At 38.7% G+C, this 14622-nt stretch overlaps 1 protein-coding gene across 10 annotated transcripts in view; it reads right to left on the bottom strand.

The window, feature by feature from the left end:
• Nucleotides 1-14622, bottom strand: part of DHX35 (DEAH-box helicase 35) — a 77655-nt gene that overhangs the window by 43584 nt on the left and 19449 nt on the right. For 8 of the 10 annotated variants that reach the window (XM_001145627.7, XM_009437239.5, XM_001146072.6 and 5 more), the window contains 5 exons: nucleotides 12390-12467; nucleotides 7242-7346; nucleotides 4638-4699; nucleotides 3728-3797; nucleotides 1268-1327 (listed from right to left, as the gene is read on the bottom strand). In XM_001145627.7, the coding sequence (XP_001145627.4) occupies nucleotides 1268-1327; nucleotides 3728-3797; nucleotides 4638-4699; nucleotides 7242-7346; nucleotides 12390-12467 (375 nt within the window). Of the gene's footprint in view, nucleotides 1-1267; nucleotides 1328-3727; nucleotides 3798-4637; nucleotides 4700-7241; nucleotides 7367-12389; nucleotides 12468-14622 lie in introns of those variants that run through there. The other 2 variants (XM_063802503.1, XM_063802504.1) reach the window with 2 other exon arrangements.

The raw sequence follows: 14622 nt of genomic DNA, 5'->3' as shown, positions 1-14622 counted from the left end.
CTCTGAGGAGATAATAAATGCTCAAAACTGGAATGAAATTAGGAGAGAACCTTAGGCTGTCCGGGGAAGGAATGGTCTAAAAAGAGGGTTCCTCCAGAGCAGAAGCATGCCTGGGTTGTTTTGAGGAACAGCAAGGAGACCAGTGAGGCTGAAATGTAGGGAGCACTGGAGAAAGTGGAAGAAGATAAAGTTAGAGAGGGAGTTCAAGGGTAATTCACCCATGAGGGCCTGGCAGGTAAGATAAGACTCGAAGCTCCGTGAACTCATGGTCATGTCCCTGTGATTTCACTTATATTTACGGTGCCCTTCCCCACCTTCATCCATCTGGAAAACGGCTGTCCATCTTTCAAGCACAGCTGGTAGGTCACCACCTCTACGAAAGTTTCTGGACACCCGCCAGCTGGCTGGAGTTAAGGGCTCCCTCCTTAGCTGCCTCAGAACTTTGAACACACTGAACTGCAAACATCTATTTCTGCATGTAAATATAGTAAGTGGTCAAAAGTATTTGTTGAGTTGAGCTGCTGTTTAAACTATCGGTCCACGAGAGAGAAAAATAATGTAAACCTAGCCATAGAAAACTTTAACATGGAAATTATTATATATACAGGAGAAACTTTTTTTTTTTTTTTTGAGATGAAGTTTTGCTCTTGTTGCCTAAGCTGGAGTGCAATGGAGCGATCTTGGCTCACTGCAACCTCTGCCTCCCAGGTTCAAGCGATTCTCCTGCCTCGGCCTCCGAAGTAGCTGGGATTATAGGCATGTACCACTAAGCCCAGCTAATTTTGCATTTTTAGTAGAGATGGAGTTTCACCATGTTGGCCAGGCTGGCCTCAAACTCCTGACCTCAAGTGATCCACCCACCTCAGCCTCCCAAAGTGCTGGGATTACAGGTGTGAGCCACCGTGCCCAGCCCAGGAGAAACTTCAATTGCACAGAAAAATCTAAATCTATACAGTATAGTCATAAATAAACAAATTCAAGAAATACAGGCTTATACTGAAAAAACAACAAAAAGAAGCTGCGTAAGTGGGGAGAAAGACAGTATGTAGATAAACAAGACAGGTAGGTAATTATGAGCTCAATTAATTACAGTCTAATTTCACAAGCTGAAAAGGAGTAACCTCTGATTATATGAAATCTAGGACATCAGATGGTCCCATAAAGGGCATTCTGCCAAAGATAAGCTCTTGCTAGAGGTAACTTCCCAAGGATATATAGGACAAAAGTGTTTGTGAGGAGAGGAGGAAAGGGGAGGCAAGGCTCTTACGTCTGCATCCAGAGTGGCTGAAGCTACAATCAATCGAAGATCCCCTCGCTTTTTCTGAATCTAAAAAAGAAGATATTTGGAAATAATGATAATAGTGCAATACTTATGGATGAGATCATTTGATATCTGAAATGTATTTCAAAAATTCAGTGTCTTTTTTTTTCTTTTTTGCCTGAGGAGGAGGTAAGGGAGCTTACAGATGAAAGGACTGACTACAAATTAATAATTGTCAATAAAGGGGGGGGGGTCATTACATTATTACTTCCAATTTTGTAAATATGCAATTTTCCAAAGTAAATTTTTTTAAATTATAAAAACTATAAAGAAGCTTTAAGACCCAAATTTGAATTTACTGAGAATAAAACCAATTTTTCCTGACACCTGGGTCTCAAGATAGTTTGAATCTATGTATGAAAAAGTATATTAAAAGCAAACAAACAATAAATGATAACACCAAGACAGAAATATGGCAAAAAAAAGAGATAAAAGATATTAACATTTACTCAAAGAAACACATAATCAACAGGCATTGGAGAAGTGACCAAATGAGCTACAGCTAAGATATATAATAACAATGAGATTTTTTTTCCCCATCTATCCCATTGGCAAGGATTTATTTTTTTAAGGCTAATACTCAGTGTTGGCAAAGATTCAGTGAAATCGGCCCTCTTATTATACCGTTCCTGAAAAAGGTAATAACATGGTACAATAATTCCCTTAAAGTATCAAAAAGTCTAAATCTTTGGCAATGGAATAAAATAACAATGAAAATAATAACAATAACAACTAATACAGACTAACTTATGTGCTAGCCCAGAGGCCCTGCGTACAGGTACACAGTGTACCCACTGTGCAAAGATGCCTGGCTGAGGGGGCTAGGGGCTTCAGCAATCCAGCCTACCTGCCTCCTACCTAGCTCTAGACATCCTCCCAGAGGGGACATCTTTTTCTAATTTGCACAAAAGAACCTCACAGTCTAGCTGTGACCCTATGCCAGGCACCAACCTAAAAGTTTTTTGCTATCTTACTTAAGCTTCATAACAAATCACAATATACAGCACCTATGTCTAACAGAACTCTCTGCAATGATGAAAACTTTCCTTATTTGTACTGTCCGATGCATAAGCCACTAGCCACCTGTGGCTATAGAGCCCTTGAAAAATAGCCAATGTGAAAAGAAAAAAAAAAAAAAAGAAAAGAAAAATAGCCAATGTGGCCGGGCACAGTGGCTCACGCCTGTAATCCCAACACTTTGGGAGGCCGAGGCAGGCAGATCACCTGAGGTTGGGAGTTCAAGACCAGCCTGACTAACATAGAGGAACCAAACCCCATCTCTACTAAAAATACAAAATTAGCCAGGCATGGTGGCAAATGCCTGTAATCCCAACTACTCGGGAAGGCTGAGGCAGAAGAATCGCTTGAACCTGGGAGGCGGAGGTTGCGGTGAGCCAAGATCGCGCCATTGTATTCCCGCCTGGGCAACAAGGGCAAAACTCCGTCTCAAAAAAAGAAAAAAAAAGAGAGAAGAAAAGAAAAATAGCCAACGTGACTGAGAACCTGAATTTTTTTACTTTCTTCTATTTTAATTAACTTTTATCTCAATAGCTACAGGTGGCTAGTGGCTACCATAAAGGAAAGTATACCAGCACAGATACAGAGACTACTATTTTCCCCATTTTAGAGATAAGTAAACCCAGCAAAGCCAGAATTTGAACCCAGGTAGTCTGACTCAATGCCTATGCTCTTAATCACCCTGTTCTACCACTTCTTTCTAGACTCTAATTGGGAATCTGTCCAAAGAAAACAATCAGAAAATATGGGAAGGGAGGAGAGAGTGGAGGTTAAGATTGAAACAAGATTGGCTGTGAGTTGTAATTGTTGAAGCCAGATGAAGGGTACATGGGGGTCATTATACACTTCTTTGGGATATGTTTGAAACCTTAATAATAAAAAGTTAAAGAAAATAAACAGAAATGCAGCAGATTCAATTACAAGGGTGCTTGCTACAACAGTATTTATAATATTTAAAATCTGAAAGCCATATAAATTGCTAACAGTAGGGGAAGTTAAATACTTTATGATAGAGATGTGATTAAATAGCCATTAAAAATAATATCTTCAGAGAATATTTAAATGACACAGAAAAATGATCCTAATGTAATGTTAAGGGAAATATGCAAGATACAAATTAGTATATATAATTCAATCAATCCCTAGTATGCCAAAACAGATTCAAGTACACACACACTCACACACACACACAAACACACACACACACACAGAAAAGAGAAGAAAATATACCAACATTCTACCACTGATATTCTCTGAATGGGTAGGATTATGGACGATTTTAATTTTCTTCCTTGGTATTTTGTTGTACTTTCCAAGTTGCTACAGTTGCTTTTGTAATCAGGCAATAAAATAAACACACACAATAAAAAGCTGGCAGTGAAGTCATACCTTTTTTAGCAAGCCAATGGCAATGTCAGTGTACAAGGTCCTCTCGTGGGCTTCATCCAGCATGATGACACTAAGAATCAAAGAGAAGCTCTCAGTGAGCCTCTAAAAAAGCCACACATCATCTCATCTAGACCATCAAAGAGCTTCTGGGTATTTAGTCCTCATACAATCACTTTGAATCAAAAGTAAACCTAAGTCACTCTTCTTTGACAATGAGGCAATTCTTAGGTTAATAAAAATGGTGACATTAACATACCTGAATTTTAAAAAGTGTACTATTGTTATCTTTAAGTGTTTTACCATCCACACTGAATTCCGACAGAATTTAATATCTGATTTTAAATGAAAACATAACCAACCTATAACCCCACAGAACACATAAAAATCAGAACAAAGCCCAACCATCTGAAGACTGTTAAACTATAACAACAGTCAAAGAGGTAGCTGACTACAGTTGTGACACACGTGGGCCAGGGAGTCAAATGTGACACCCTCCTCGAGAACACCAGAGCCTAGGTAGGACAGCTTTAATGCTGTGAGTGACAGACAGATATACAAGGAGGGGGAAAGTGATAAAAAATTATTTGGACTCTGTATATTACATTTAACACAGGGCAGTTAGTTCTCTGCAGTCACCATCAATACCAGAGTGTGACAAGGCAAAATAAAAAGGACAAGTCACCAGACTAAGTAATGATAGGAATTTTAATGTGCCCATTTTTGAATGTCTGTAAAGGGCCATACTATTTAAATTCTGAGAAAAACACAAGGGTCCCAACAGCCAAGGTCAAGAGAAAAGCTTTGGGGCAGCTGAACACAGACGTGAATCCCAGCTACTAACACACCTGCTTCTCCATCTACCTGGGGACTTTGGAAACTAGGAAAGCTATCATAAGAAAAACACATTTACCTATATTTTGTTAACAACGGATCAACCATCATTTCCCTGACCAGCATTCCATCAGTAAGAAACTAAAAAATAAAAACACAAAGCTTTAGAAATAATTCACTTACACTATATATTAATGGTATTTTTTAAGTTCAAGTGCAACCTCTTTGCCAGCATGTGTACAAGTAAATTCCCACAAAGGACTGTGAGAAAATGCCCCCGTATTTTCATTATCAAGCAATGTAATTGTTCACAAAAGGCTTTAAACACAGGGTCCTCAGCTGGAGTTGCAAATCTTTGAGCAGAATTTCACTTGCCTTTATTATGGGAACATCAGCTATGCCCCATTTCCTCTGGGCTTGCACCACCAGTACTATCGATAAAGAGGCAGTGAAGACCAACTGGTATCTGCCCAAAGAAACACCCTAAGTGTAAGATAATTGCTCTTCAAATGTCCCAAAGACTATAGATTGCAGTTCTTGAGGTTATTAACTTAAACTTCAATTAATATTATTTTACAGAATCTAGACAGGATCATGGTTAAGCACATGGGCTATGGTGTCAGACTGCTGGGAGTTCAGATCCTGGCTCTACCTCTCACTAAGCTGTGTGAACCTTGGACAAGTTACTCATCTTCTCTGTCCCTGATTGCTCATTTGTAAAATGAGGTAATCAAAGTATTTACCTCACCAAGTTAATGTGAAAAATAAATAAGATAGTATAGTAGTTCCTTGATATCCTTGTGGGGTTGGTTCTAGAAACCCCCCAACCCACACCAAAATCTACAGATGCTCAAGTCCATTACATAAGATGGCATAGTATTTGCATGTAACCTATGCATACCCTCCCATATACTTTAAATCATCTCTAGATTACTTAGAATGCCTAAAACAATGTAAATGTTACGTAAATAGTTGTTATACTGTATTTTTTAAAATTTACATTATTTTTTATTTTTATTTTGTAATATTAGCAATTCAAGGTTGGTTGAATCCACGGATGCAGAACCCGCAGGATGCGGAGGACTGACTGTACATGTAAAGCGTTTAGCATACGACCTAGGACAGAGTAGTGTTTAAGAAAAGTCAGCTAATATTATTTCAGATTAATGAATCTTTATAAAATGCTTCAGACACATACAGTAACAGCCTTCTTAACGTACTGAATTTGTTTTCAGGTTAAACCATCTCCCTTGCATGCTGTATCTTAGGTGTTTTTTACTTTTTTTGTTTTAAGAGCAGGATGCATTGCCATCATATTTTTCTTGGACCTGGTACTAGCTGCCACATACATACGTAAGAGTGAAAGTGAGAACTTCCACCAATGACAAATCACCAGTCGAGAACTGAGCACCTTGAAATTGTGACCAAATGGAATACAAAAGGTTTTTATGGACGGCTCAAAGGTTTTTATGGTTATGCAAACCACTGAAAATTAGCTAGTTCAAATATATTTGATGGTACAGAAAAATATTCCCTTCACCTAGCAAAATGAATATAACAAAATATGGCAATCTGGAAAATAAGGTCCATATTTTTACAAATCACTACATTGGTCATTCAGCTCATCTGATTTTCAATTTTCCTCTGTTGCAAATTAAGAGGTAACTGAGATTCTAATAATCAATTTTCATTTCATCAGATTATTTTCATTCACTGTTTTATTGCACTGTCTGATTAGACTTTGATTCTAGCACAGTGGTAGGTAGTACACACCCTGTTGAGTTGATTATACACTGATTACTATTGATACTAATTATTTTAATATTAGCAACAAGGCCAAAGAACACACATGTAAAATCCATTTTCATATGAAAATGGAAAAGTACTAATTAGTGAAACAAGATTCATGAATTCTACACTTCATCAACTTATACTACTCTATTTTTAAGCCTTTTACAGGCTTGTTTCTATATTTCGATAGCTATTTGAGTCAGTGAAAATACAATAAAATACACATAAGAAAAGACAGCTTTGAGTCTTGGTCCTATCACTGATTGGCATATAATATCAGGCAAGTCATTCAACCTTCCAAGCCCTTAACCTCTTCATCTTTGGAACCAAGGACTAAACCTGACTTCCAAGCTCCTTTCTGGGCTAAGATTGCAGGACTCTTTGAAAGAGCTCTGTGTCGGCCGGGTGCAGTGGCTCACACCTGTAATCCCAGCACTTTGGGAGGCCAAGGCAGGTGGATCACGAGGTCAGGAGATTGAGACCATCCTGGCTAACACAGAGAAACTCCGTCTCTACTAAAAATACAAAAAAAAAAAAAAAAAAAAAAACACTTAGCCGGGTGTGGTGACGGTCGCCTGTAGTCCCAGCTACTCGGGAGGCTGAGGAAGGAGAATGGCGTGAACCCAGGAGGCAGAGCTTGCAGCGAGCAGAGATCGCGCCACCGCACTCCAGCCTGGGCGACAGAGCGAGACTCTGTCTCAAAAAAAAAAAAGAAAAAAGAAAGAGCTCTGTGTCTTCTAGCTGACTAAAGTCTCTGAATGTCAGGATACTTTTCTTCACTTTCTGCCATGGTATCAATGTCGTGTACAGCAGCAAGGACTACATGTTTTTAATTCTCCCGAAATAACCTTCTTCCTTATTTCCACTAGGAAAAGCAGCTTGAGCACTTTACCTTAATTCTCGTGGCCAGCGGGTCGGTGCAGTCATCAAAGCGGATGCAGTAGCCCACCTCGTGGCCCAGCACTGCACCCCTTTCTTCAGCTACTCTCCCTGCAACCTTTGGGAAGAAAGATCATGCTGAAAATAGAGACATAGAAATTACTGCACAGCGCACATACTATGGAAAATCTAAAGGTCATTTATATTTTAAATAGTATGTGAACACAATGAAAAATGAAAAGAGGCAAGTTATTAGAGAACAAGCATAATAACTTTTGCAATTTTTATTATTATTATTATTGAGACAGAGTCTCACTCTGTCACCCAGGCTGGAGGGCAGTGGCACAATCTTGGCTCACTGCAACCTCCACCTCCCAAGTTCAAGCAATCCTCCTGCCTCAACCTCCTAAGTAGCTGGGATTACAGGCAAGCGCCATCAGGCCCAGCTAATTTTTGTATTTTTAGTGGAGATGGGGTTTCGCCTTGTTGGCCAGGCTGGTCTTAAACTCCTGACCTCAAGCAATTTGCCCGCCTCAGCCTCTCAAAGTATAGGGATTACAGGTGTGAGCCACCACACCCAGCCAATTATTAACTTATATATCTCACTTCATTCTATAATGGTCTTGGGGCAACTTATAAGAACATACACAATGAAAAACAAATCACATAAAAATGTTACGGATCAAGATCCAAAAAATTACAGAAAAAATTTCAAAAGATCAAAGCCAATGAGAAAATGTTAAACATAGATATGCCAAAATTATTCAAGTTGAGCCACAAATTCAGCTCTAAATTTGGTGGCCAAAGCAAAAAGGAAAGTAAAAGAAATGACAAGATTCACCCTGTTCCTAAACAAAGGGCACACTAACCAGGGACAACTTTTCATCTCCACGCTCGAAAAGAAAACCCATCCCCCAAGACCATGAAGGCAGAACAGGAATTACCATATTCAATGCTGGGCCAGTTTCATTTTCTTATTGAAGGCAAAAAGGTAAGTTTCAAGAATGAGATACCTGAAACACTTTACAACTGTGTCCCAGCTGCCAAAGCCACTGAGAGGGGAAATACAGACAAGAACTCAGGTTTAAAACAAAGGGGGCAGATGAGTGGATGAGAAGATCAATAAAAAATCCAAGGTAGCATAATAAAGTGAAAGACAAAATATGTAATACATTATGAAGACCATAAACTATAGACAAAATTTCACCCATCAAAACATAAAAAATAAAAAATGAATGCAGGAAAGAGAAAAATGAATCCAACAGCAAGATCTCTGCATTACCCCAAGAAGGCTATTCAAAAGTTAACTTATTAATAGAAAATATTTAAAAGAATGAACAAGCATAAAAGTGGAAGAGCAATAATGAATATCATTAAGTTTAATTTAAAAGAAAATAGGACCGGACGCGGTGGTTCACACCTATAATCCCAGCACTTTGGAAGGCAAATCACCTGAGGTCAGGAGTTCAAGACCAGCCTGGCCAACATGGTGAAACCCCATCTCTACTAAAAATACAAAAAGTTAGTTGGGCATGGTGGCATGCGCCTGTAATCCCAGCTAATCGCAGGAGGCTGAGGCAGGAGAATCGCTTGAACCCGGGGAGGTGGAGGTTGCAATGAGCCGAGGTCACGCCACTACACTCCAGCCTGGGTGACAAAGAGGCTGTGTCAAAAAAAAAAAAAAAGAAAGAAAGAAAAGAAAGTTTAGTATTCACCACCACATAAACTACCTAAATGAAAAGAACCAAAGGGAAGCAATATTAATAGAGATTTCCCAGGGCCCAGCACACCAATCCCCACAGAAGGAACGAGTTCAGTCTCCCTCTTTCACAGGTGAGACAACCTCCCCAGCACCCACGCAGTTCCCAAGTCCTGACTTTAGAACATGGCTGGCACATGTGGTGTCCTGAGACAGAGCTTACTGCTCCAGCCTTTCCACCCCAGCAGCCCCAGGCTCAGGGGGCAGAGGCTCCCTGCCCTCAGCTTCTGAGCTAGGCACACCCAGGCGTTTCCTGCCCATCAGTGTTTAAGACACTGAAGAGCAGATGAGGATCAGAAGCAGCTCTGCCTGGTGACTTGAAATTACAGAATGGGGAGGCCAAAACCAAATCAATCATCCGGCAGCTGGTCTATATCATGTAGGCTTTCAAAACATCTTATGAAACCAGAAAGTTATCCTACACTGCTCTGCCTCTGGTGGTTGTATTTCCCAATGATCAGCATTTCACCAGGACAGATTTGTTACTGTTACTGTTCCAATTTCAACCCTACATGTCGTTATATTATAAATCTCAGAATATGGTACAGGTAGAGAATGTGTGCATAGAGATACTAGGAACTTATGGAGAAAATAGGCTTATAAGAATGAGCATACATAAATATATATACACCTATGATGTACCCACAAAAATTTTAAATTTAAAAAAATGAGCATAAATTAACAAATCTCTGTAAAAATATAATCATTTTATGGGTCTATAAGGTAAAAGCCAAACCTGTTTATTCTTACTCCTTCACTATTTGAATACATTTGCTATAAAAAGTATGTATTTTTATTTTCAAACTCTATTTTTAAATTTTTATCATTTATAATCACACAAGGTTATATTCTATTGGCTTTTTAATAGATTTTTCTCTCTATCACTTTAGTTCTGCTCCCAATAACCTCATCAACTAGACTGGACAAATACTATCTTTTTGACAGACCAAAAGGAAAGGGAGGTAAAAGACCAAAAAAAAAAAAAAAAAAAATCACTGAGCACCTACTACTGGCAAGTGCTGTGCTCTAAGCTTTCACAAATTTGTATCTCATTAAATAGACACACAGCCCATGAGGTAGACAAGACACTGTTGTATTTACAAATGAGGAAACTGAAATAAGACAGGTGTTAGAGCTTATTCTGAATCACAGGTCAGGGAGGACCTACCTGGTCTTGAAGTCAAACCCAGACCACATGAGTTCAACAAGCATACTCACTACTAATTGCCTCTCACAGAGATCAAGCAACAGCTTATGCAATCTGTTTTTAGGCTCTGAGATTGTTTGCAGATTTTAGTCTGCACATAAAGTACTTTCTGAGATGTAGCATTTCAAATTTGACAGCTCTATTAATATATTACATGCTCTTTGCTCTTTCAAGAGAAAGCTGTGGTTTCATGGAAGTTATCCATGGCTACAAATTTGGAACTAAAATGCAAACTGATTAAGAGCTGGGATTCCAAACCACAAACAGGAAAAACTGCTCTAATTTTAGGTAACTGAGTCATCTTTTAGTGATAAAAAAGATTAACTCCAGCAGCATTTGCAACTTGGTTTCCAAACTGTTAGCCCCATTTTCATACAAAAACACAACACACACACACATAACTTGTAAAACTGTATAACTTCTTAATTGAGCACCATTAGAAAATGAACTTTGGGCAAAACGACGACACAATAATTAAAACTCAGTACAGAACAAAAATAACTTGGGGAAATAGAATTAATTGTTTGTCCAGGTAAAGGCCGCAAACTAAAGGCCCTACTTCCTTTTCTTTAAGCTTTTTTTTTTTTTTTTTTTTTTTTTTTTGGAGATAGGGTAAAGGTTGGAGTACAATGACACGATCATAACTCACCGCAACCTTAACTCCTGGGCTCAAGAGATCCTTCTGGCTCAGCCTCCCAAGTAGCTGGGACCACAGGCAGGTGCCAGCATGCCCAGCTAATTTTTTTAAAAATTGTTTCGTAGAGACAGGGTCTTGCTATGTTGCCCAGGCTGTTCTCAAACTCCTAGGCTCAAGCAATCCTCGGCCTCCCAATGTGCTGGGAATACAGGCATTAGCCACCATACCCAATCTCTCAGAGCTAATTTAAAAACAACAAAAGAATTCAAACATACTATCAACAAAAAACTTATGGTGGCTCAGACTTCTACACAGTGATCCTCAACGCCAAAAGGCAGTGAGCAAAGTCTACAGTTCGCAGGGACAGTGTGAATCAAGAATTTTATATCAACAAAAACCACAACTGAACATTCTCAAGCATATTAAAAAAAAAAAAAAAAGCTGAATGATAAAATTCAGCCAATACAAGAAATAAAAGCAAAACAAGCAATTCAAGGTTAGCAAAACCACAGAAAATAACTAATGATGAGTACTGAATCCATTCAAGCTAGAATTAAGGTTAAACACCTGTGAGAATTATGATTAAGAACATGTACATTATAAATCTTGAAATGAAAATGACAGGACTGTATCTACAACAAATGGAGAAAGGGAAGGTGGAAAGAAGAATACATGTGCTAATTTCCTCTTCTTTCATAACAGGAAACTATAAGGCGTAATTTGAAATATAGGTAACATCCTGAATTTTTTTGTACTCTTTTTTCTTACTTTTCAAGCTTTAATAAATTCTCTTGCAGTGAACATTTATCCAAAGTACAGTCGCTACTCCTATTTCACTAAAGTTTCCTATTTTGTTAAATTCAATAAAAAATAAATATTAAATATGATCTCATTTTTATAAAATTATTTCTATCCAGCCAGTCAACCATTCATCTTCATCTTTAGGAGAAGCTTGGAATGATGTTCACAAATGTTCACATTGTTTATGTTGGATGGTGAAATTTGGGGTTTAAAAAATATTTTTTTTTTTATTTCCTCAGCACTTTATTGTTTAAAACGTTCATAATGTGCAGGATCAATTTAACAAAAATATTCAAATCATAATTCTTTTAAAACAGAAGACCTGGCCAGGCACAGTGGCTCATGCCTGTAATCCCAGCACTTTGGGAGGCTGAGGCAGGCAGATCACAAGATCAGGAGTTTGAGAACAGCCTGGCCAACATGGTGAAACCCCGTCTCTACTAAAAATATAAAAAAATTAGCCAGGCGAACTGGCAGATGCCTGTAATGCCAGCTACTCGGGAGGCTGAGGCAGGAGAATTGCTTGAACCCAGGAGGCGGAGGTTGCAGTGAGTTGAGATAGCTCCATTGCACTCCAGCCTGGGCAACAGAGTGAGACTCTGTCTGAGGAAAAAAATAAAAATAAAAAAAACATAAAAACTGAAGACCTAAACTCTTAAGGAGCAACTTCTATTCATTTAAAGCCTTTAGGAAATGTAAACAAATCACAAATGTAGACAACGCAGATAGAATCTTTCCAACACAAAAAGAAACTCACTGTAACAGCAGCCACTCTTCGAGGCTGGGTCACTCCTACCACTCTTCCTTCAGCTGTCCAGCCGGCTTCTGCAAGGTACTACAAACAAAATCACATCTAAGTATACATATGATACCACTTTTCCAGAGCAATCTCCCCCAAGATGCTCCCGTATTGTGTTAAAATCACTAAGAAAGGAAAAAGTACAGTTCTTGTCCCAGCAGAACTTTGGGAATTATTTTACAGATGGAGGATCTGAGGCTTGGTAATATTAGGTAATTTACTTAAGTTCACATCAAAGCTGATCAACAGAAGAACTAAGGCATAATTCCAGCATTCTGACACCCCAGTCCTGGAAAATCACCATGTACTACAGATGCCTCAGGGAACAAAAAATTATCCACAGGTCACTCAAAACAGTGCTAAATCTGTAGAACAAAGAATTTTTAAGCACATATAGAGATGGCTCAATATAAATATCAACCACACAACACATTTCAGCCATATTAAATAAAACAACTGGATTTTATATATATGACTATACACCATTAGATTAGTACACATATATAAAATTTGATTGAACAGGCACGGCGGCTCATGCCGGTAATCCCAGCACTTTGGGAGGCTGAGGCAGGCAGATCACTTGACGTCAAGACCAGCCTGGCCAACAAGGTGAAACCCCGTCTCTACCAAAAATATAAAAACGTAGGTGGATGTGGTGGCACATGCCTGTAATCGTGACTACTCAGGAGGCTGAGGCAGGAGAATCGCTTGAACCTGGGAGGTGGAGGTTGCAGTGAGCCAAGATCCTGCCACTGCACTCCAGCCTGGGTGACAGAGAGAGACTCTGTCTCAAAAAAAAAAAAAAAAAAAAAAAAATTTTGATTAAGTGTATTTATCTGAGTTACCTACTTATTTAATATCTATGTATTTATTTGATTATATGCACTTAAAATCCAATATGGATAACAGTGGTTATCAGTTACATGTTTTTCTAACATCTAATAGTTTTACAATGAACATGTATTACTTCTACAATAGAAAAAAGATTTTAAAAGTTATTGCGTGTACCTTCTCATGTGTTCAAAAGAAATAAAGGAAGGATAATATAGATACTAAGAAATGGTTGTCTACAGGGAATGGGTGGGAAAGGTGTAGAAAGAAGGGGAAATGGAGGGAGGGGAGCAGGGATAAAGAGGGCGTGTCAATGCTCTCAATAGATCTTTTTGTGTAGCTCTGACTCTGAGAATCATAGCCATGCATGTTTCACGTACTTTTTAAACACCCAAAAGACAAATAAAACCAACCAGGATGTGGAGGGAAACCTAAAGGAAATATAAACACTAACAGATGACCCTTTCTATACTACAAATGAATAACATAACCACACTGCAGGGGGTGGAGAAGAAAAGAACTTATCTAAGTAATGATGGAAAAATATATCTTGACTGGATGTTGTAAGGCTAAAGACAGAAAGAACTGTACATAAATGCTGTAATCTAGTTAGTAAATATCCAAACAAGGTTACAAGTTAGCAATTCTGAAACTATTTTAATGAATCCACAAATATACTGTAGATGATGAGGACTAAGCTTCTCATTGTTGCAGAGAAGTTATAAATAAACAAAGGCTCAAAAGAGCCCTATGGTATTAGATTGGAATCAGAAGCATTTGCATAAACTCATGGTGTTTAAGATATAGATGGATAGACAGATACAGATAGCTAGATGTTTTTATAATGTACGGCTTAATATTCATACATATATTTCCTAAGTCTGCTCACTGAGACTCAGCAATGACATCTCGTAGCAATGAGCACTCTAGCATCCAGATCATGATTTCTTTTTTTTTTTTTTTTTTTTTTTTGAGACAGAGTCTCGCTCTGTTGCCCAGGCTGGAGTGCAATGGCGTGATCTCAGCTCACTGCAACCTCCGACTCCTGGGTTTAAGCAATTCTCCTGCCTCAGCCTCCCTAGTAGCTGGGATTACAAGTATGCAACACCATGCCCGGCTAATTTTTTGTATTTTTAGTAGAGACCAGGTTTTGCCATGTTGGCCAGGCTGGTCTCAAACTCCTGACCTCAGGTGATCCACCCACTTTGGCCTCCCAAAGTGCTGGGATTACAGGTGTGAGCCACCACGCCCGGCCCCAGATCATGATTTCTAAACATCATTCTCCAATTAAAGGAACCAGGGCTTGTGTAGGAAAAATATAAGACAAGCCTGAAACATCTTGTAGTACTAGAAAGTAAGG

This window comes from Pan troglodytes, chromosome 21 (assembly GCF_028858775.2).
Source record: "Pan troglodytes isolate AG18354 chromosome 21, NHGRI_mPanTro3-v2.0_pri, whole genome shotgun sequence".
Classification (NCBI taxonomy): domain Eukaryota; kingdom Metazoa; phylum Chordata; class Mammalia; order Primates; family Hominidae; genus Pan; species Pan troglodytes.
This window is presented reverse-complemented; position numbering and strand designations above follow the sequence as displayed.